The 24532-nt window shown below is 39.8% G+C and overlaps 1 protein-coding gene across 1 annotated transcript in view; it reads right to left on the bottom strand.

Moving 5' to 3' along the window:
• RORB (RAR related orphan receptor B) overlaps nt 1-24532 on the bottom strand; it is a 190189-nt gene that overhangs the window by 23648 nt on the left and 142009 nt on the right. Inside the window, exon 4 of the mRNA XM_060762188.2 lies at nt 12471-12872. Coding sequence (XP_060618171.2) covers nt 12471-12872 — 402 coding nt within the window. The remainder of the gene's footprint in view (nt 1-12470; nt 12873-24532) is intronic.

Genomic DNA, 24532 nt, shown 5'->3' with positions numbered 1-24532 from the left:
CATTCAACAGTTTCTTCCCTTCCTCTAAAGACAGATACGATGGTGATCCCAAAGTAACTTTTGTTGTTCTGATAAGGAGTGTAGAGTGAAACTTTGATATTTTAAAAAGTGGAGTGGGATACGATTGCCAGACTTCCTGTTGTCACTTTAATACAGATATACAATTTGACCATATCCATTGATTCAACATCCACAGATTCACCTATCCACGATTGAAAGTATTTTTTAAAAACATATCCAAAACGCAGGCTTAGCTTTTGCTTCTTTATATAAGAGATACAATCTTATTATGCCACTGCATATAATGGGACTTGATAATTCACAGATTTTGTTGAATTATCAACATGGAACCAAACTCTAGCAGATATCAAAAGGCCATTGTAGATAAATTAGATGAGATCTAGGTTTAGATGCTGATGTAGATAATCCTGTGAATAAAAATGCAATGAGAAATTACCTGATTATATGCTACAAGTAAAACTATTTTTAGGGTAAGATCTTAATCAATTTCAGGGCAAATCTGCTTCACACATATGTGTGGAATAAGAATTACTTTCCTATTTTTAGAATGATTCACGAGTATCCATCATATGATTGCTGTCATTGTGATGTGATACTCATTTCAGTTTTTAACTATTTACTTGTGTTTCTGTTTAACTTAATTTGGAACTACCTACTAGAGATATCATCGTGCAATATGTTCATATAATACCCATGTCACTGCTTGCATTTCTCATTTCAGTTGTAATATTGGTATTTATCAAATGTAACTGTTTGCTAGACTAGTATCTCACTTGTGTGCCCAAAGATTTTGGGTGGCTTTTATTGTTATTACACTGACCTCTAATGATCATGCCACAGTTTGCTATAAAAATAACTCATTATCATCCTCTTCAAAGTACAAGCACCACGTCACTGAGAAGTATGCAACTGCAAGGACTCTTTGTTGCCTAATGTGACTCCAACAACTTTTCCCCCCACCTTTACATTGCACAGGTCAGTACATGCGATTTTCTTTGGACTAACTCTAACTAGAGCAGTGATTTGGTCTTCCTGATATTTTGGACTGCGTCCATGATGACAGAGACTCCTGGCATTTGATGTTCAAAGCCACTGGACAAACAAAGGCTGAGAATCCCCTTATCCAGAATAAATGCAAGTACCCTCTTTAAATGTGGGATTTTAACTTCAATTTGATGGCTTTTTATAGCCTAGCAGTGTAAATTAACGTGTCTATCAAAGTTAAATCCTATTGGGTTCACTGTAGATTGTTCCTTGTTAAACGTGGATAGGACTGGAAGCTAAGAATGTGGATAGGATTGGAAGCTACTGAGATGTCTCCCATTTAGATTCTTAAGATCAATGTGTATAAAATAATAAATCTCAGTATTCACTTGTCAGGATCCCTTCCTATTTCTATGCTGATTGAGGTCTTTAGTCGAACTGAAGTCCACAACATCTTAGTGATCAAATATTGGGAATTACTGTTTATAAAATATTTGAAAGAATAGTTTCTTTATAGTTATTGTTAACTGGCATAGCCATAATCCCCCTTTCAGTTTAAAAACCAATAATCAGATTGGATCTTGCCATCATTATTATCATCATCACCATCACCCAGCATCATTGGCATACCAGCCCCTAATAATAATAAGAATAATAAGAAGCAAAAGAAGGCTCTCCATGGACAATTCCTGGGAAAAATTGAGAGCAAAATTGACAAGGAAAGAACATGGATGTGGCTCACAAATGGAACATTGAAAAAGGAAACTGAGGGCCTGATTCTTGCAGCCCAAGAACAACAAATTAGAACCAATGTCATCAAAGCCAGAATTGAAAAGTTGATAACAGATTCCAAGTGTAGACTCTGCAAGGAAGTAGACAAAATGATGGATCACATACTCAGCTGCTGTAAGAAGACTGTACAGACCAACTACAAGCAGAGGCATAATACTGTCACTCAGATGATCTACTGGAACTTGTGCCACAAATACCTGTTACAAAGAACTGGTGGGATCACAAGCCTGAAATTGTTACAGAAAATGAACACATAAAACTATTCTGGGAGTTCAGATTGACAGAGCTTTGGAGCACAATATTCCTGACCTTATAATCATGGGGAAAAACAAAGTATGGATCATGGATGTCCCAATCCCAGGTGACAGGAGAATTGATGAGAAGCATCAATTACACGATATGAGGATTTAAAGATTAAACTGCAAAGACTCTGGCACAAGCCAGTCAAGGTGATCCCAGTGGTGATTGGCACACTGGATGCATTGCCTAAACACCTTGGCCAGCACTTAAAAACAACCAGCTTTGACAAAATCATAATCTGTCTGCTGCAAAAGGCTACCCTACTCAGATTTGCACACATTATTTGTCGGTACATCACATAGTCCTAGATACTTATGAAGTGTCTGATGTGTGATCCAATACAAAAGACAGCATAGTGATCCTGTTTGCTGTGTATTAATGTTGTTGTGTATCAAATAATAAGAATATGGAGACCATAATATAGTCTTTATTTCATTTTTATTCTCTGCCCTTCAGTTTTTATCTTACTCTGAAAAATAGGATTCTATAATGAAATTTTGGATCCTCATTAATTTCATATAAATATGTTTCTCTACCCCTCATGTACTGTGATGCATCATACAACCATGGGAATAAATTTTATAGGTTTTGAGTGACTACCAAGTGTTAAACATTAATTAATATATATTGTTGGTTGTCAAATATCAAATATCAATGCCAAGTGATATCAAGCATCAAAAGTCACATTTCATATGCTCTCCAGTGGCAGATATCAAGCAAGTTACGTGCATGTCAAAGAAGATGCGTCAAAAATCAAAAGACAATAGTTAAATATTGTTAGATGCAAAAGTATTTTCAAAAGGTAAACATGGCAGTGAAAATGTACAAATTTTGCAATTATCTTTATCATTTTTAAAACCTTTTGTGCCAAATCCCAAGGGATCCATTAGGCTTCAAACAACAACTTCTGCATTCTACAGGGTAGTTTTTTGAAAAACAAACTTGAAAACACACACACAAGAATGTGTGTGGGATATACATATACACTCCTCTTTGGATTATTACCAACTAAACATACTGTTGAATTTGTTGAGTTAACCCACTTGACTTCTTAATCTATTTATATGTGTTTTTATTACGTTAGTGACAATGTACCACACCGGAGCAGGGCTAATTATCTTGGCGGCTTCCCAGAAACATTTTCATAAGAAAATTGCCTCTCTTTCTCCCAAATCCTTTGCCCTCAAAATTATGCAGCATAAACAAAACACGGCGAGGGTGGGGGGGGACGACACCCATCTTGCTGTAGGCAGATGGCTGCTTCCACTCCCACTTGAAACATTCACTGTCATGTAAACAAAAAGGAGGATATTTGAAAGGCTTTGGCATTTGTGTAAATTGATTAAACCTCAATTAGGAACACTGCCAAGGGCCATCATTTGTCAATTTTATAGTGACCTTATTAGATGATCCATGTTGTGACATATGAGGAACTGGGATTAATTTATAACTGGGATGCGGGGCTATGAATTACTCTACAATTGTTTACTACTAACTTTGTTTTTACTCATTCAAGAGTGTTTCATTACTATGTTAACTGCCAAAGTGGGGGATGAGTGCAATTTTATGTTGTGTGTTCTTTGCCACTTTCTATTGACTCCTTTTTCTCTTTCCCCCTCTGCATTCTAAAGCATATACTTTCTTCTCTCGATATACCACTATTGATCTCTGTATAACCTCTCTTCATTATTGTCCCCTTTCATCCCATAGTGCTCTCTTTGCCTCTTTGAATTTGATAGCTTGTATTCCCTCTGTCTTTTTACGCCAACACACATCAGTCAGCCCTTAAATATGTAGCATATTCATGCGCCTCAATTTGTTTCTTGCTCAAAAATAAGCTTTTGCGAGTCTGATCCAGATTAGAAGCACTTCACATCGATATGGCATTCTTACCACATAACACACACAGCACAGCTCAACTATTTATTCTTCTTATATCTCCTTGCTCAATGAATGGGTCACTTGTATCCAATGTAGCCTCTTTTATTTCCACACCCCATTGCATTCTCTCAACTCTGTCTCTCTTGATGGTCTTTCTACCTCACAATTTATTACCCTCCTCTTTTTTCCTACCCCACAATCCCTTTGCATCGCATTGCTAAATGCAGCTCCTTTATTCCTGCTCTTCTCAATCCTGCTCTTCCTTCTACTCATTTCTGACTTTGCAGGTAAGAGCTGCCGAGCTTTAACTTTCCCCAGAAATTCATGCAATTGACTAACTTGTGCACATATTCAGAGGTAATATACTGACGTAGCTTCACCATGCATCCCGGAATATGCTATAGGAACTACAAAGTGAATAGAATACAGCTAACATTATTCAATGTCCATGTTCAGAGTTAATGTGTGGATTTAAGAAGTAAAGGAAGGCTGCAGTTGCAGACCAGACCCTAGACAGCACTGAGGAGCCTTGGGTGCACCTACATTGTAGAATTAATATAGTCGAACACCACTTTAACTTCCATGGCTCAATGCTATGGAATCAAGGGATGTGGGGTGTGTATGTACTTATAAAGTCTTTTGCCTTCTCTGCCAAAGAGTGGTTTGATGCCTCACCAAAATACAAATCCCAGGTTCCTATCAGCAGAATAAGATGTGTTCACTAATTTTGGATAAGGGGCTCAGATTCATCTCAGAGTTTGGGAAAATTACTCTTTAGGACTATAAGTTCTAATCCAAGAAAACAGGTTTTCCGTGCTTTATCTATATCTACAGTAATAACATGTTATGGAATCGAAGGGGGTTGGCTGAATAGTTACTCTCCTTTTCCTTTACCTTTTTTTCAGCAAATAAAAAAAGAATAGATTGGCAAAAGAACCATTTTAATGAGTCAGATAAATTAGTTTGGAAACTAAGGACCTTATCAGAAAGACCCATGGAGAAAGGCAGGATACAATACTAATTAATTGATTGATCAATTAACAAAACTAAAAAAAAAACCCTGCCTCTTTTCTAAAATGGACACCAAAGTACCACTGTTGCATTGAGAAGTCATTAGGCATACCTTAAATCAGGGATCCACAAACTTTTTAAACAGAGGGCCAGGTCACAGTCCCTCAAACTGTTGGAGGGCCGGATTATAATTTGAAAAAAACATGAATGAATTACTATGCACACTGCATATATCTTATTTGCAGTGCATAGAACACTTAAAAACAATACAATAATTAAAATGAAGAACAATTTTAACAAATATAAACTTATTGGTATTTCAATGGGAAGTGTGGGTCTGCTTTTGGCTGATGAGATAGGATTGTTGTTGTCATTGTGTACTTTCAAGTCATTTCAGACTAAGATTGACCCTGAGCAAGGGCCGGGTAAATGACTTTGGAGGGCTGAATCTGGCCCTCGGGCCTTAGTTTGGGGACCCCTGCCTTAAACCTTTTCAACGCTTGGTTTCATCTTGGCTCTGATGCATTGTTAAAAGATTTTTAAAGATGTAATTTGTTCAGATTTTTGCCTACTCTAATAAGCCTTTCAATCCAAGAAATACTTAAACTAGTTTCTCATACCTAATTCATAATGGGATTGCCTATAGTTTGACCACATGGTTCACCATTGCCTACCATCAGCTTGCCTTATACTCTCTGCATATACCCCCTATTTGGAGGAATACTTTATCACTCATTGGCTATGCTTCTGACATAGAAATGGAAAAGAATACTTGCAAATGTTCTCCATGTCAGTAAGAAGCAATATCTTGATGTAATAAAATCCCCTGGCTGATATCCTGCATCATCATTATCAGCTCCATCATTATAGTTATGTATAACAACCCTAACCTAACATTGTAGCCTACCAACACCTCAACCAAGCTATTTCTGAGACACTTAAGCTTGGAAAATGATGTCCAGAGTTGGCGTCTGGTCATGAGATACTTTGGAGAAAACCTTTGGAGTCTTACCAAAACCCCTTGTACCTAATGGATATCACTTTTCAGCATTGCAATCTACACTTTGGTCTACCTACATCAGAAATATTTTTACCATGAAAGTCTCACAGTACCAACTTCTCCCATCAACTTATTAAAATGTTCAAAATGTCTCATAATCTTGGAAGAAAATGTTTGAAATTATTCATTCTTGCATATGAGAATAAATTAAGCAAGGCTTCATAATCTGTTCCAGAGAGGGAGAAAAAAAGTATTTCCTTATTGTACCCTTCATGTCATATTAATAAGGCAGAACTGGAGCTTTGGCCCAACTCCCCACACCCTGTAAATTCAAGGCAGTGGGCAACCCTCCTTTTCTACTTTACCAAGCATTATCATCTTTTCTAGTAAGCCATTTCTTCTTAAGATATGGTCACCATGATAGCCTCCATTTAGTCATCTTGGCCTCTATGGAGAGTTCAGGCCTAATTTCTTCTAGGACCCATTTATTTGCCTTTTAACCACCCACAGTATCCACGGAAATCTTCTCCAACACCACATCTCAAATGAGTTGATTCCCCCCCCCCCCTTTCTGCCTGTTTCACTGTCCAGGTTTCACAGTCTTACATAGAAATTGGTAATGCAGTGGCATGGGCGATCCTGATTTTTGTATATCATTGAAAGTTTTATCCAATTCCTTCATAGATGCCTTTTAAAGTCCTACCTTTCTATACTTCATTCTCAATTCTTATTAATGAAAGAACCAAGGCATCTTATCCAGAATTAGTGAACACAACCTGATCCACCAATGGCATGTTTTTGCTATATAAATGTCTTAATTAGATACTTGGAAATTATGTAATTTTTTTGTTTTCTTAACTATAGACTCTAAGAAGCACATTGATTGCATAGATCATGACAAACTATGGATTATTGTAAAGGAAATGAATATATTTCCCTATGAGGAGTGGCTTAGGGAACTGGGCATGTTTAGCCTGAAGAAGAGAAGGCTGAGAGGAGATATGATAGCCATGTATAAATATGTGAGAGGAAGCCACAGGGAGGAGGGAGCAAGCTTCAAACTACAAGAGAGGAGATTCCATCTGAACATTAGGAAGAACTTCCTGACTGTGAGAGCCGTTCAGCAGTGGAACTCTCTGCCCCGGAGTGTGGTGGAGGCTCCTTCTTTGGAAGCTTTTAAGCAGAGGCTGGATGGCCATTTGTCAGGGGTGATTTGAATGCAATATTCCTGCTTCTTGGCAGGGGGTTGGACTGGATGGCCCATGAGGTCTCTTCCAACTCTTTGATTCTATGATTCTATGATTCTATGATTCTATATCACAATATTTGATTATCCTGACCTTCAACCTGTACACAGGACAAGAAGCCACTGTTAGGACAGAACACGGCAAAACAGAATGGTTTGCAATTGGCAGTGGCATTATACAAGGCTACATTTTATCATCCTATGTTTTTAACTCATATGCTGAATGTATCATGGGCAAAATGGGATCAGACTCTGAGGAAAGAGGTGTGAAAACTGGAGGAAGGAACATCACACCATACCATTAGCAGAAAATGGCAAAGACATGAAATGATAACTGAAGAAACTCAAGGAAAAAAGTGCAAAGGCGGATTTCAGTTGAACATTAAGAAAACAAAAATAACAACTTATGTATATGTGATGTTTAATTTGTGCAAAATAGGAGCATTCAGTGAGGGAAAAAAGAAATCAGATTTTCAAACTCCACCACACAAAGCTTTAGACCCTGAAGTGAAAGCATATGCACATTAACTTGGTGTCATTCCTACTGTACAAGTGAGACTCAGTAGGTAAAGGTAAAGGTTGTCCCCAGACATTAACTCCAGTCATGTCTGACTCTGGGGTGTGCTGCTCATCTCTATTTCTAAGCCAAAAAGCCAGCATTGTCCGTAGATGCCTCCAAGGTCATGTGGCCATGCCTGGACTGCATGGAGCACTGTTATCTTCCTGCCAGAGCGGTACCTATTGATCTACTCACATTTGCATGTTTTCAAACTGCTAGGTTGGCAGAAGCTGGGTCTAACAGCAGAAACTCATGCTGCTCCCCGGATTCAAACCTGCAACCTTTTGGTCAACAAGCTCAATAACTCAGCGGTTTAACCCACTGCATCACCGGGGGCTCCTGAGACTCAGTAACAGGGACTCAAATCAGCTTTGTTGGCCAAATTAGGTTTGGTTCAAGCACAAAAAATGGGAGGAATCCTTTTGTTCAAAATAGACTGCACTCAGTATAAATAGAGACAGGTGAAGACACAGAAGTCTCTGAAGTGATTTAGGTCTAATAGCAAAATAATGGGAAATGATTAGAAATGTTTAAATTGACCCTCTGTTTCTAGACAGCACCATTGCCAACATCTGTGATTATAGTAATAGTGGTATTCCTCGCTAGGTGGCAACATTGCACTATATAAATATATTGTTGAAAGGCACACAAGGCATTTCTGAGGGCAGAGTGAGGAAATTAAGTATGATTCTCAGAGAAGGACCTTCAAGTTTCCTGGTGGGTAAGAAAGATAAAAGGGTGCAGTGGCAGAAGGGGTCCCTAGATGAATCAGTTTGTGTATGGAAAAGAAGTCTCAATTGAAAGTAATTGCATAGAAAAGGAGGTATTTTTTGTAGCTAATTGAACAACGCATAGTAAACAAACCCAAACTCAGGACAGCTGCTGCCTTGGATAAATTCTGTAGAGGAGTGTGAAGCAGAGTATATCCAGTCTGAAGTGCTGACATTTGAATAGCACCCAACAAGCATCCCTGTGTGACAAATATAAACTGGTTTAAAATGGTCAGGTTCCCCTCCCCTATGGAATTCAGCCCTTGGGTCTCTCAAAAGCATTTTTCGCATTCTAGTAGATCCTGATAGGAAACAATTACAATTCCAATTCAAGTTAGAACGAAAGTGGTGCATTATAAAATACATCAAAAATGGAAAACAAATAAAATAAACCTGCAGTAATCTTTTTAAAAGATTACTGAACATAACTTAGAACTTTTGCATTTTGGAAAGTGTGGATTCTTTGCAAACAAAGAACAATGGGAAGAAAATAAATCTCATAAAAATATGTTTCTGTGGCCATGAAAGGTAGCAAAGTAAAGGGAGAATTGGCAGGTGCAGCAGGAAGCTTTTCTGGGGGACATTGATGCTTGATTTTTTAAACAACAACAACAACAACAATGTTTTCCACTAAATGCAGTTAAGTCACAGAATTTCTCATCTGTTCAGGATTTGGCAATGCTATACATAGTGATTACAGCAAGTTTCTATTGGAGAGCATGTTTTAAAATGAACAGTAGTGAGCTCAACAGAGAGCTGAGCATTCAATGCTTTTATGTAGCTTTAAAGCAAATGGAAGCATTGTTCAGGTTTGCAAGGATCTGAGTGCTATGATCCTAGACTGGAAAATATCATTAGAACTTTTCCAGCCCTCGCTTATGCTTTCTCATGGGATGGTCTGAGACCTAACAGGGTAACTATTGTATTCCCCATCCACTCCTAATCACTGATTCATCTATGTTCACAATTGCATCACATTGTTTTAATAGCTATTACCAGTTCTAGTTTTAACTAGAGTAAATTGGGAAAATATATAATGGATTAATTGGCAAAGAAATAGGGCTGAAGCTGTTGGAAAAGGTGTGGGGACCTAGGGATTCTGACAGATTTTGATTGGGAAAGGTTTCTGAAGTGGAGAGTGATTAAGAATCTATCAATAAGATTCAAAGAAAATGTATACAAAGTTATATGGAGATGGTATACCACACCGGTCAAACAACAGCAGATGGATAGCAAACAAAGTAACCTCTGCTGGAGATGTGGCATGCACAAAGGGACATATTTTCATTTATGGTGGGAATGCCCCCAAGTGAAGAGTTTTTGGAAGGATATATTTATAGAAATAAACAACATTATAGGACTAAATATTACTCTGGATGCTAGGTTAGCATTATTAATGGACACCATAATGTTGAACTTAGAAATGGAAAAGAAAGAATTTGTGATTATTTTACTCACAGTGGCAAGAATTATAATAGAAAGGAACTGGAAAATAACTAATCTAACACCGGAAGCATGGTATAGGGAGGTATGGAATGTAGCCTTAAATGATAAACTAATAATGGAAATGAGGATATTTGGGGGGGGGGGAACTAACAAATCAGATATTGAGGTATACTGGTCGGTCTTTATTAAATATGCTTTAGAGCAGGGGTCCTCAAACTAAGGCCCAGGGGCCGGATGCGGCCCTCCAAGGTAATTTACCCAGCCCTCGCTCAGGGTCAACCTAAGTCTGAAACGACTTGAAAGCACACAACAACAACAACAACAACAACCCTATCTCATCAGCCAAAAGTAGGCCCACACTTCTCATTGAAATACTAATAAGTTTATATTTGTTAAAATTGTTCTTCATTTTAATTATTGTATTGTTTTTAAGTGTCTTTTGCACTACAAATAAGATATGTGCAGCATGCATAGGAATTCATTCATGGGGTTTTTTTTTTTTCAAATTATAATCCGGCCCTCCAACAGTTTGAGGGACTGTGACCTGGCCCTCTGTTTAAAAAGTTTGAGGACCCCTGCTTTAGAGAGTGAAAATGGAAAACAATATAACCTTGTTGGTCAGGAATTTCGGATATTACATTTGATTAATGGTTGATTTATAAATATATGGTGAAGGAAAAGATACTTGTTCAGGCCTTGGTGATGAGGTTATGTGTTTGTAAAAATGTTCACTGTTTTGTGTTTTGTTGACAATGTAAGTTGTTATTGTATGTTAATAAAATCTTTATTTTTTAAAAAAGAGTAAACCCATTGGGTGAGTTGCTGAATGGCATGTCAGCACTCAGGTAAACTCCACTGTTTCACTGAGTATGATCTAATTGGAATTAGAATGCAGGGGGGAACAAACTTCCAAGAAAGTAAAATAAGGTGGTCACCCTTTTAGTCCACTAACCGAGAACTGGATCAGTTGAATCCCCTTATCAGAGACGCCTCTATGATCTGCAATGTTTAATACCTCACTCCAAAGCTCTAGGAGAGCAGTGAGTTAATATTACTTAACATTTCTTTTAAGTGGAAGATACAAGTATCTTGTCGTGCCCCTACTCCCAATTTAACTATTTATTAGGATCTCCAAGCAATTACTTGTTATTAAGTTTCTGAGACCAAAGGATCAATTAAGTTTGTAAGACAAACAACAGTTCAAAATATTTGAGAAGTTATTACAGCAGTGGTTCTCAACCAGTGGGTCCCCAGGTGTTTTGGCCTACAACTCCCAGAAATCCTAGCCAGTTTACCAGCTGTTAGGATTTCTGGGAGTCGAAGGCCAAAAACATAATATTACATAATATTAACACATGGGCTGAGAACATACCCTCCAATATTTCACAGATGAAAACCAGGACACATGTGGCCAAGTAAGATCAGAGTGCCATCAAGATGGCATACGTTATGAAGGAGGAGCACATATAAGTTAGAGAGGCTTACAGCAGTTAACTTCTGCCTGAATCTACAGGGAAGAGAACAATTCTGCCTCCTCTTCTTGTTTCCTCCTGCTGAATTTACTAAGTACAAATTTCTTTTGTACTTTGAACTTAGTTTGTAGCAGTTGAAGGAAATCATGTACATAGGCAGGAGAAGAATGAAACAGGCAAAAGCAGAATAGTTGGAAGACATGTGAAAGTCTGATGGTGGTATTTATGGGTACCAAAGAAACATTGCTTACAATGACAGCATTACTTCTTTTGCTGTATTAATCATTAGATAGTAACATGATATCTTCACTTTACTATTTAATGACTATTTTTTTTTCATTTCAGGAATGACTTGAGAAACTGCAAGTCACTTCTGGTGTGAGAGAATTGGCTGTCAGCAAGGACATTGCCCAGTGAATGCCCAGATGTTTTACTATCCTGTGGGGGGCTTTTCTCATGTTAGAATTACAACAGAACAATGATACCTAACACATGAAATCAATTTCCAAAAACTTAACAGAGTCAGCATGAACCTTTCTCTTCCAGATCCTAAATGAAGCATTGATGACAGAAATCCAGAGTGTTTGCTGCAAGATCACGCAGTGAAGTTGTACACTGTAATTAATTTCAAACCCAGTTCTATTAATGATCCACCTTCAGAGCTCTTTGTTGACAATAATGTGTATGGTTGTCAAAAAGATCATTAAACCCTCCTGATAATGAGCTCGTTTGATATACGCTCTCTATTTAGTAATTATCACTTGATTGATTCATCAGCGGCTTTGGTGTTCCAGCTTCATAAACAGATCATGAATTGCTCCATTTGAGCAATGTAAACATTGGAGAATTCTGTTAAGTGAATTTACAACACATTTCATCAGAGAGATACACAGGAAGAGCCCAATCCAAAGGAAACCTTGTGGATCAAAACATATAAATGTGGTCACTGTGAAAATTAAGCTGAATATTAAAGGTAGTATTTTCTTACCTATTTCTGTCATGGTTATCCCTGGAGCTAATTGCCCATTGTTGCAAGAGCTATAGGTAAACAAGTTTGGTACAGAGGTGAGGTCATAAATAGGTTCCTGCTTGATCTGTTTGATTCCAGTCATGTCCAAGCCAGACTGATCTGGGGAGGGTTGGGCAGAATCCACATTATAATAACCCTCAGACTTCGGCAGGTCAATGACGTGCCCATTTGAGTAAGTGCCACCAGTTTCATTGTTCAGGTTGCTCAACCCGTTGCTGATACTGCTGCTGTAGACACGGGCCAAGGCTTCAGCCTCACCACTCTGCTGCTGCCGCTGCTCCTGCAATCGCTGTTGGTGCTTCTGTACCTCGGCATACAGACTGTCCCTCTGCTTTTTGGACATTCTTCCAAATTTTACAGCTGCAAGAGATGAAAATGGGCATTACTGCCTTGACTGTTTCCCCTCTGCAGCATTTCACAGATAAAAACTGGTACATCCGAGGCTGAGCAACTGCAGAATGTGGTCACAATACAAAAGTTATTGTTATAAAAGTATAGATTCACTTCCTTCCCTCTAATCTCTATACTGCACTGTGGAATTTGGCCACCACGTTACTTAGCAAAGTGACTTTAAGGTTCTTTTAGTGTATAGTGTATAACCTCTGCATAGTAATTCCTTTGGCCCCTTCCACACAGCTGAATAAAATCCCACATTATCTGCTTTGGAACTGAAATATATGGCAGTGTGGACTCAGTTTAAAGGAGATTTATGTCTTAATAGTCTGGGTTATATGACTATGTGGAAAGGCCCTTTGAAAGTTCATTCAGAACCTACAACTAAGCAAGAATAAAGCAGAAAAAACTCTAATTTGGGGGTGCAAAAGATTGACATCATGCTGATTTCCAGATCCAGCATGAGTCCTGGGTTTTACATTTAAAGCCCACAACATTCTGGGTTCAGAGTATCTCAAGGACAATCTTCTCCTTTCAATTAGCTAGAGAAGCAGCACCAACCAGAATGAGGACCTCCCAGAAGACTATGCTTGTCCATCAGAAAATGTTTTGCTTCTTCTGTTTAGCTATACTGGGATTTTATATTATTACTACTGGGATTGCTGATTATGTTTTGTTATTGAATGCCAAATAGATATTCAAGTTCCATATATTTAGGACTGTCAATGATTTGGTTCTCAATTGGGTCTCTGCCATTGATTAAAATGCCAAGTGGGCATTCATCTGGTTAAAGCTATTTTATGTTTGTCCCTTTGTGCTGTGCTGAGGAAAGCCAGGCTGCAAATGCTTTAAATAATTTTAAAATTTGATGTAAGTATCCCAAACTTGTCTATCTTTGTTTTCCCCTGTGAAGTGTTGGAGAATATGCAGTATGGAAAACTTTGGTTAGCAAATCAAACTGACAGAGACAGTTGAAGCATACGATACCATTACGACAAAGTGGCAACCCGTTGTTCTCTTACATGTACCTTGTGCCTGCTGGTGGGTATTCGACAGACAAAGCCTTGGGGCCTAGGCTGTGATCCTCGCCCCAGTCGCTTACACCAAAGTAAGTTCCAGTGAAATCAATAGGACGTATTTCCAAGTAAATGTGACAACACCCTGCTGTGAATAATGAGCAGGCCTGCTATTTCTTTTTTATCTCTCTGCGCTCACCAAACAGCAAACCAGAGCTCTATAAAAATGTACAGCCTTCAGATTTGTATCCTGTGTGATTTATCAATTTTCCCCAAACCTTTAATCTGTGCACTAACAGGATTAGTACCTTCTGAAGATAACAAGCCCTAAAGCCCTATTATCACAACCTGTCAACGGGCCTGTTATCTTCACACACTTATTTTGCAAAAATGAACGTTACAGGTTACAGTTAAAGCCTAAAGGGAAATAGCAGACTTGAAGGTAAACACTCTATGGGAATGGCATCTCCTCTGAAAAAGCAACACTCACAGATTACTTTACTGGCATACATTTGCAACATATAATCTTAAAGTACTCAATGAGTTCATACCTCCTAAGAGGAAAATTGTACCTCTGCTGGAATAAGTCAAAATCATAATGCAAAGCTACATCTCCATCACTTGCAGCAGGCAAAGCAAATGCACTCACAGTACTATTTCCCAGGTTGATAATCTCCCAAAAGTGTAGTACAGAAATATGAAATCGGTGGGTCTCCAGATATTTCACTATAACTTCCAGGACCTTGAACACTGGCTATGTTAGTTGGGGTTGGTGAGTCGGAATGTCCCCACATCTTTTGCCACAGTTATCATACAGTATGGGAATGTCCAGGCTGAAAAAATAATTCCTTGTGGTTTCAGCCAGTATGTCCAACCTTTGTACAATTTCCCCTCTGGGTTTTCTTTACATCAGCGAACAATTCTCTATGTATTTGTATTTTTTTACATTATAATTATATGATCAACTATCATTGGAAGTTGACTACAAAATCTTGCTAGAGAATCTACAGATGTATAGAGAGAACATCTTTTATTTTAGTTACATGTGGGCAGCAGCAGAAGTGATTGTAAATATAGACATAAACAATATAGTAATCTGCAAATGCTTAGCCTGCAGATTTGGATGGATATTTTTAGGTAAATTTCTTCTTACACATTTTGACTGCATACCCACCAATTGTCCTGATTCGGCAGGGACCGTTCCCATTAATCCTATGTCATTCCACTTTTTCAGATGCTTTTTAAATATCCTGTCTAAGATTTTTCTAGGTCCTCAAGGGAGACTCTATGGTAACATTCAATGGAAGTAGTTCATTTCAATAGGGCTTGCTATTATCTATGTTTTCCTGTTTTATGGTGAGTTCAGTAAAGTATCCCAAGCAGATCCACAAAAACTATCATGAAAATGCTTGGCCACTGTCCCTCTGATCTTTTAAACAATTTTGGCCTGGTTGACATTGGTCTGTCTCAACACTAACTAGCAGTGATAAGGAGGAGGGGCAGCTGCAACAGGAGTAGGCAGCTAGGAGACAAAGTACACAGGAAAAGGGGGGATTCTGAGGACGTGGAGGGATCATCAGGTATAAGTGGAGCAGCTATTATGGGTGAATGAGGGGCAGAAAACAGAGAAAGGAGGAAATAGAGGGCTAAGGATGATAAAAGTGCAGCAAGGGAGTGAGACAGAGGCAAAGTATCACCACTTCAATGAGACAGAGAGGCAGGAGGCAGAGAAGGGGTGGGCAATAATGTGAGTTGGGGTGAGCTTCAGCAAGACTGATGTGTAGCACCAGAGGCAGAAACTTCTCAGTGCAAGCAGTGACACAGTTCTTCAATTCCAGTATCCTTCCTGAAGCTGTTGCCTCATCCTAGCCATCTGTTGGGGATGCTTTGAACATGATTGTCCTGCTTCTTGGCAGGGGGTTGGACTGGATGGCCCACAAGGTCTCTTTCAACTCTATGATTCTATGACTTACGATAAAGATAGTCATTTTTGTGGACTACCATTCACTTCATCAGGGAACTGACATACAAACATTACAAATGCTGACAATTGCCTTAACTGTGGTCAGAGTGGTGCATGCTGCAATGTTTCTGCTATCTTCAAACAGTAGTTTAAGGTAGCAGAAACATCACCCATAATGTAAATAATACACTTGTTGTTATGAACAATTAGATCAAATGAAGGAAATTAAACTAAAATATTGTCTGGTTGAAATAAAATATGTAATTTTTCTTCCTGAAGGAATTATTTTTCCTTGTTTTTTGCTGTATGCACTCACTTTACTCTGCATGTAGGGCTTCTTGTGATATTCTCATAGATATGCATGATTCTGCCACTTATACAAAGACAAAAAAAAATCAAAATAAAGTGGCAAAAATCCTGAAATGATACTATTGAAAACTCCTGGCATCACAAAAATGTAATAAATCCTTCTTCTACTCCAGTGGTTCTCAACCTTCCTGATGCCATGACCCCTTAATACAATTTCTCATGTTGTTATAAATAAAATTATTTTTGTTGCTAATTCATAACTGTAATTTTGCAACTATTATGAATTGTATATGTAATATGCAGGATGTATTTTCATTCACTGGACCAAATTTGGCACAAATACCTGATACACCCAAATTTGAATACTGTGGGGTTGGGGAGTATTGATTTTGTCATTTGGGATTTATAGTTCACCTGCAATCAAAGAGCACTCTGAACTCCACCAACAATGGAATTGAACCAACCTTGGACCACAGAACTCCCATGACCAATAGAAAATACTGGAAGGGTTTGGTGGGCATTGATCTTGAGTTTTGGAGTTGTAGTTCATTTACATCCCGTGAGCACTGTTGACTCAAACAATGATGGATCTGGACCAAACTTGGCATGAATACACAACATGCCCAAATGTAAACACTGTTGAATTTTGAGGAAAATAGACCTTGACATTTGGGAGTTGTGGTTGCTGGGGTTTATATTTCAACTACAATCAAAGAGCATTCTGAACCCTACCAATGATAGAATTGGGCCAAACTTCCCACAGAGAACGCCCATGACCAACTGTGTTTTCTGATGGTTTTTTGAGACCCCTCTGACACCTCTCACAACCCCCCAGGGGTCCCGACCCCCAGGTAGAGAAACGCTGTATTACTGTGAGGCAAATTGGGCTAACTGATTTTCCCCCCTGTTATGGGCCAGGATTCCCAGGACCAATTTCCAACCTGATCCAGAGATTGTGGGTCATGTAGACAAGCCCTAGGATTCCAGTGAATCATTATAATTTAAATTGAAATACAGAAATAGAAATAGTGCTGGGATTTATAGTTCTCATACAATCAAAGAGCATTCTGAACCCCACCAATGATAGATTTTGGCCAAACTTCCCACACAGAACCCCCGTGACCAACAAAAAAAAATACTGCCAGTCTTTGGCAACCCCTCTGAAACCCCCTCATGATCCACCCAGGGGTTCCAACCCTCATTCTCCTCTTTTCTGTACTGCATCAGCAATACACACTGCCGCTTCATGTGGTTTCCTCTTTACTTCCACTGCTTCCATTTAAAAATGTGAGGTAGGTTTGGTTTAGAGGCAGAAATTGGTCTTATTGCACCATGTAAACCAGGATTCACAAAAGTGCAAAATGTGGTGCACACATAGGTCCTCACCACATGGAGATCCTTAAGCCAGGGGACAGTGAGGGAATCCATTGGGCAGTGGGGCAAATCCATCAGGCAGTGGGGAAAACCATAGTTAAGCACCCCACATCAACCACACAACCCCCTTCCCCATCACATAGGGGAATCGCGGAAACCATTGCTACCTAGCTTCCCCTTGCGCTATCCTCAGCTTAGTTAATGAGCACAACACCACAAATATGATATCATAGGGATCACTGAAACCTGGTGGGATGACTCCTATCGCTGGAATGTAGATATCGAGGGGTATAACCTCTTTCACAGAAACCGAACAAAGGGGAGAGGAGGCGGAGTAGCCTTATATGTCAAAAACTCTTATGCTGCAGAAGCGATTCAAGACAGCAATCTGGGAAACCAGCTTGAAATCATCTGGATAAGAATCAAGGGAACTGGGACTCAAAAAGATGTCGTTGTAGGCGTCTACTACAGACCTCCAAGCCAGGAGGAAGAACTTGATGAAGTCTTCTGCCAACAGTTGACCAAACAGGCACAGAAAAGAGATGTAGTAGTCATGGGCGATTTCAACTATCCCGATATTTGCTGGAAAACAAACTCGGCCAAGAGTACAAGGTCCAACAAATTCCTCGCTTGCCTTGCAGACAATTTCATGGTCCAGAAGGTAGAAGAGGCAACAAAGGGACTGGCTACTCTTGATCTCATCCTAACAAATGCGGAGGACCTGATCGATGCGGTCGAAGTGGTAGGATCCTTAGGGGCAAGTGACCATGTGCTCCTGCAATTTGAGGTACAAAGGAAGGCCGAAACTAAGACAAGTCAAACCCGCATTTTGGACTTTAGGAGAGCTGATTTCCAAAAAATGAAGGAAACGCTGAGCAGCATTCCGTGGACACAGATACTAAAAGACAAGGGAGTTACGGATGGATGGGAATTTCTCAAGAGTGAAATGCTCAAGACGCAATTGCAAACCGTGCCAACAAAGAGAAAAAATAGGACAAGTGCAAAGAAGCCAGAATGGATGTCCAAAGAACTTCTAACTGTGCTAAGACACAAAAGAGACATGCACAAGAAGTGGAAAAAGGGAGAAATCACCAAAGAAGAATTCAAACAAATAGCCAACACCTGTAGGGAAAAGGTCCGCAAGGCTAAAGCAAAAAACGAGCTCAGACTTGCCAGGGACATTAAAAACAATAAAAAGGGCTTCTATTCTTATGTCAGTAGAAAAAGGAAAAACAAGGAGGTGATAGGACCTCTTCGAGGAGAAGATGGGGCAATGCTGACAGGGGATAGGGAAAAGGCAGAACTACTTAATGCCTTCTTTGCCTCGGTCTTCTCACAAAAAGAGAGTCTTCAACCTCAGCAAGATGGAGTGGATGAGGGATTGGAGGACATCCAACCCCAAATTGGGAAAGAAGTCGTACAGGAATACCTGGCCGCTCTTAATGAGTTCAAGTCCCCAGGGCCAGATCAACTACACCCCAGAGTATTGAAGGAACTAGCGGAAGTCATTTCGGAACCATTGGCAACCATCTTTGAGAGTTCTTGGAGAACGGGAGAAGTTCCAGCAGATTGGAGGAGAGCCAATGTGGTCCCAATCTTCAAGAAGGGAAAAAAGGATGACCCAAACAACTACCGTCCGGTCAGCCTCACGTCGATACCGGGCAAGATTCTGGAAAAGATTGTTAAGGAAGCGGTCTGCAAACACTTAGAAACAAATGCAGTCATCGCTAATAGTCAACATGGATTTATCAAAAACAAGTCATGCCAGACTAATCTGATCTCTTTCTTCGATAGAGCTACAAGCTGGGTAGATGCGGGGAATGCCGTGGATGTAGCGTACCTGTATTTCAGTAAGGCCTTCGACAAGGTCCCCCATGACCTTCTGGCAAGGAAATTAGTCCAATGTGGGCTAGGCAAAACTACGGTGAGGTGGATCTGTAATTGGTTAAGTGGACGAACACAGAGAGTGCTCACTAATGCTTCCTCTTCATCTTGGAAAGAAGTGACAAGTGGAGTGCCTCAGGGTTCCGTCCTGGGCCCGGTCCTGTTCAACATCTTTATTAATGACTTAGATGAAGGGCTAGAAGGCATGATCATCAAGTTTGCAGACAACACCAAATTGGGAGGGATAGCCAATAGTCCAGAGGACAGGAGCAGAATTCAAAACGATCTTGACAGATTAGAGAGATGGGCCAAAACTAACAAAATGAAGTTCAACAGTGACAAATGCAAGATACTCCACTTTAGCAGAAAAAATGAAATGCAAAGATACAGAATGGGGGACGCCTGGCTCGAGAGCAGTACGTGTGAAAAAGATCTTGGAGTCCTCGTGGACAACAAGTTAAACATGAGCCAACAATGTGATGTGGCGGCAAAAAAAGCCAATGGGATTTTGGCCTGCATCAATAGGAGCATAGTGTCTAGATCTAAGGAAGTAATCCTACCCCTCTATTCTGCTTTGGTTAGACCACATCTGGAATACTGTGTCCAATTCTGGGCACCACAATTCAAGAGAGATATTGACAAGCTGGAATGTGTCCAGAGGAGGGCGACTAAAATGATCAAGGGTCTGGAGAACAAGCCCTATGAGGAGCGGCTTAGGGAACTGGGCATGTTTAGCCTGAAGAAGAGAAGGCTGAGAGAAGATATGATAGCCATGTATAAATATGTGAGAGGAAGCCACAGGGAAGAGGGAGCAAGCTTGTTTTCTGCTTCCTTGGAGACTAGGACGCGGAACAATGGCTTCAAACTACAAGAGAGGAGATTCCATCTGAACATTAGGAAGAACTTCCTGACTGTGAGAGCCGTTCAGCTGTGGAACTCTCTGCCCCGGAGTGTGGTGGAGGCTCCTTCTTTGGAAGCTTTTAAGCAGAGGCTGGATGGCCATCTGTCAGGGGTGATTTGAATGCAATATTCCTGCTTCTTGGCAGGGGGTTGGACTGGATGGCCCATGAGGTCTCTTCCAACTCTTTGATTCTATGATTCTATGATTCTATGATTCTATGATTCTATGAATACGGGTAGCCACTCGTGTTCTCAGTGCCTCAGTGCTCTGTACTAAGATGCTGACAGGGACAGAGTGAGGACAGGACAAAAGCACTATGTGATAAGGCCCATAGCCTTCCAAAGCTTGTTCTGGGATCTACAAGCTCCCCCCACCACACACGCACATTCTACGAAATTTAATTGTTGTTCTTTTTGATCAAAACACCCCCTGCATCTGTAGAGGTGCTAGGTTTTGTTCCATCCCATCAGCTTCATATTAGGAGTGATTTTTATCCCTGAGTTGGAAATAAGTTTCACTTGGACCCAAATATTTTGGTGTGTGCGTGTGTAAAAAAATGCCCATCACACCCCTAGAACATTCAGGATGAGATTTGATGCATTTTTAAAGAGTGAAATATCTTTAATTTTGGGAGGAAGGGATATACAGTGAGGGATGAATCCTATATGATCCTTCACGGGTGAATGCAGTTGCCAGTCACAGTATAACAATGTGGAGAGCTAATAGTGTGGATAGTTTTTTTTATTACTATTTCTTTTAACCATTTATTAACGGAACTACCTTTGGCTACTATTGATTAGAAGTTGTACAAAAGAATCAGATCTGATAAACTGAAGTAAAATTGTTGTACGACCAAAAAAAGAAAAGAAAAAGCCAACACAGACTGTTTCAGACTCTATAGAAATGTCCATTTCATTGTCTCTGCTTGAATGGCTAAACTACAAAGGCGATGAGGACTGACAAGTATCATGGGGTGAGTCTGCCTTCCTGACTAAATAATGGAAATTCATGATAAAGGTTTTCAAACTTTTTGAAAACTTTCTGAGAGGTCAAGGGCAAAGTACTGGCACCAGATATAGCCAAACACCTGTATGATGCTATATCAAAATGCTTAAGGGCTGACAGAAGGATAATCCTTTAATGTCAGTATTTTTAAACACATATTGACTAACCTTTTAGGAAAAGTTGAGCTAGAGAAAGAAGGCAGTGGAATGCTAACATCCATGGAGCTATGTTAATTTTTTTAAAGGAAAAGGTACAAATTTCACCATGAATGACTACAGCAACATTAATTGTTTGGTAAGAAATAAATGAAAATAGGTTAAATATTTAACCTTAATATTAGACAAAAGAGACCTACCATGGAGCAACGGTTTCAGTGTTAACCAGGCCAAGATTAGAGGCTTATCTATAGTAACAAATAAACCCAGAATCACCACAAATAACACTTCACAATGCACAGTGGCTTCTGATTTATAATGAACCTGTCCTGCTTTGGGAAATGTTGGGGTTATTCAGCCCTTTGTTGGAAACTCTGGAGTATCCAATGGTGTTGAGGTGGTTTGAACAGCAGGATCAAGTCTGAATCAGCCCAACCCTCTGTCCAGATTGGACACCAGAACCATCACCCTATCCTTGCGCTAATCAGCACAGAGAAAGGGGATGGATTGGACCCATACCACTGCTGCCATTGCTTTTAGCTGGTTCCAGAGTTTCATCTGAGCTTCTGCCATCATGGGTACCTTCGCTGAGGTCAGAATAGGGCACCTGCATGATTAGCAATAAGGTGGGGAGATCACACCACCTCTTTATTGCTGATCATACAGGTGCACCTTTCTGACATTGGTAGAAGACAACATGACGGCCAGAATCTTGGACAGAACACCATAATGGCTAGGTAATGACATGGATAAAGTGAGATTTAGACTGCCCCAGTGGAAGCCAAGCCCTTTGAGGAGCAGTTTAGGAACGGAGTATATTTAGCCTGAAGAAAAGTGGGTTTAGAGCAGACAGAATCACATTTAAATATCTGAATGGATGTCATATTTGAGAAAGGGAAAGCTTGGTTTCTGCAGCTCCAGATATGAGGGCACAGAGGAATGGATTCACATTACAGGGAAAAAAAGGTTCTACCTAAACATTAGGAACAACTTCTTGAAGGTAAGTGCTATTTGACAGTGGAATACACTGCCTTGTGATTGTCTCTTTTTCTGGAGGTTTTTAAATAGATGCTGGATGACCATCTGTCGGGGGTGCCTTGGTTGTGTATTCCTGCATGGCAGGGGGTTGGACTGAATGACTCCTGTGGTCTCTTCCAACTCTATGATTCTATAGGTTGAAGGAGTATGCAGACTGAGAAGGAGCCAGGCACATTCATATGATGCTAAACCATAGGTTCACCTGATGCACAAATGAAACCACTGGGTCTTGAGATGCATATGAAACAATTCTGCTTTACTTACTATTAATTAATCCTACAGTCCTGACAGAGAGGTGTACCTTTAAAGATCAAACACAAATTTGTGAATAAAAGGTGAATGCACATTGACAGGCCAGCATTGGAAGCAAATCAAAAAGTGTGTATTTTAAAATTATATTCCAACCTGTGGCATATTTTTGCATTTTGTCTCTGAAGGGCTTGTGAAATCCATGCCTCCTGAGTTAGATTTCTTTACAACCTAATTAGTGGCCTCTGTTCCAGACTCCTGTTTCTTTTGTTTTAAAGAGCAGCAGACTAATTTAAAGAACCTACAGCCGGGGCATTTAGCACCACAGAGTTCCCTTTTATTACCTGATCACCTGAAGGAGGCCATCATTTGGAAGCTAATATATAAGATTTTAATTGCTGATTGGGGAGCAAGGCACATCATGTCTCACATATGAAAGTAGTTCTATGAAACAAATCTGGTTGGCTGCTGTAATGGGAACCTTAGCTGATATGCTGCTATTCTAGCCATTGGTGGCAGTGTGTGTGAAGTGAGGAAGTCAGCCACACTGCTGTTCTGGACCTGACCTTGGAAATAAAACTGTTCGGTTAGATGTCCATTTTGGCTTGGCCTCTTTGAAATAACTCTCTTTGAAATAATCATGATGTAAGGAAGCTAAGCCTTAGAACACAAAAGGAGTGCTTGCCCTAGCGAAGGTTCAGCTTCAGAAAGCTTAGCTTCAAGGGATGCTCATAATGGTCCAGTTTGTACTCTGTACCAAAGGAAGAAAACTGAGGACAAAGGAGAAAAGTGGGAGGCGAGAGAAAAACTGGGACATTTTAAAAGCAGCTGAAAAAGTAGCCGGCCAAAGAGTTAGTCAGGACTGTTCCTGCCAAACTGGGAAAGTTGGAGGATATGATTTACTCTTTTTTGGATCCAACTATATTCTAATCCATTCCCTCAACTGTACAAATATGCTTTATGCCATAGGCCTTAACACCAGTCTGTATTGCAGCCAAAGAAAGGAGTTTATATCCACAAAAGCTCAAGCTAAAACAAAATCCAATTAGTTGGACAGGTGCTGCCACTTTTCTTTCTTTTTTTCTTCCCCTTACCATCCTCCTTTTCACACTGATGCAAATGATGGTCTCTGCCAGGTGTGGTAACTTGGCAAAAATACAACATAAGACACAACTGAAAGAGCATTAAGGTTGTTTCTACACTGTAGAATCAATGCTTTTTGACACCACTTTCATTTCCATGGCTCAATGCTATGGGATCCTGGGATTTGTTGGGAGGCACCAACAAACTTGAGCAGAGAAGGCTAAAGATTGTGTAAAACTACAACTTCCATGATTGCATAGCATTGAGCCATGAAAGTTAGTGATGTCAAACTGTATTATTTTTATAATGTAGATGCACTCTAACTTAAGTCCTCTTGATCTCAGTGGATCTGCTGCAAACACAAGCAAGGCTGGATTTAAACCATAAATTAGCAGTATGCAACTTTGTGAGTCAGGGGTATCTCTGTATCATTTCCCCAAAGTTTACCAAAAGTTCCAGAACATCACACCAGCCAGAAAGCCAGCGCCTTAATCAAGAAATAGTTTTCTAATATCTACAGAGATACTTGCAGGAACACCTCAGCAAGTGAAAGTCCAAAAGTGGCAGGCTAAAACATGGAACTTCAAGCCATGAGAGACTCCCCACTAGGCACACAGAAGACTGGGCAACTTGGGAGGCACTGAACAGAC

The sequence above is a fragment of the Anolis sagrei genome, chromosome 2 (genome assembly GCF_037176765.1).
Source record: "Anolis sagrei isolate rAnoSag1 chromosome 2, rAnoSag1.mat, whole genome shotgun sequence".
NCBI classification, from domain to species: domain Eukaryota; kingdom Metazoa; phylum Chordata; class Lepidosauria; order Squamata; family Dactyloidae; genus Anolis; species Anolis sagrei.
The sequence above is the reverse complement of the archived record's forward strand: the minus strand, read 5'-3'. Positions and strand labels throughout refer to the sequence as shown.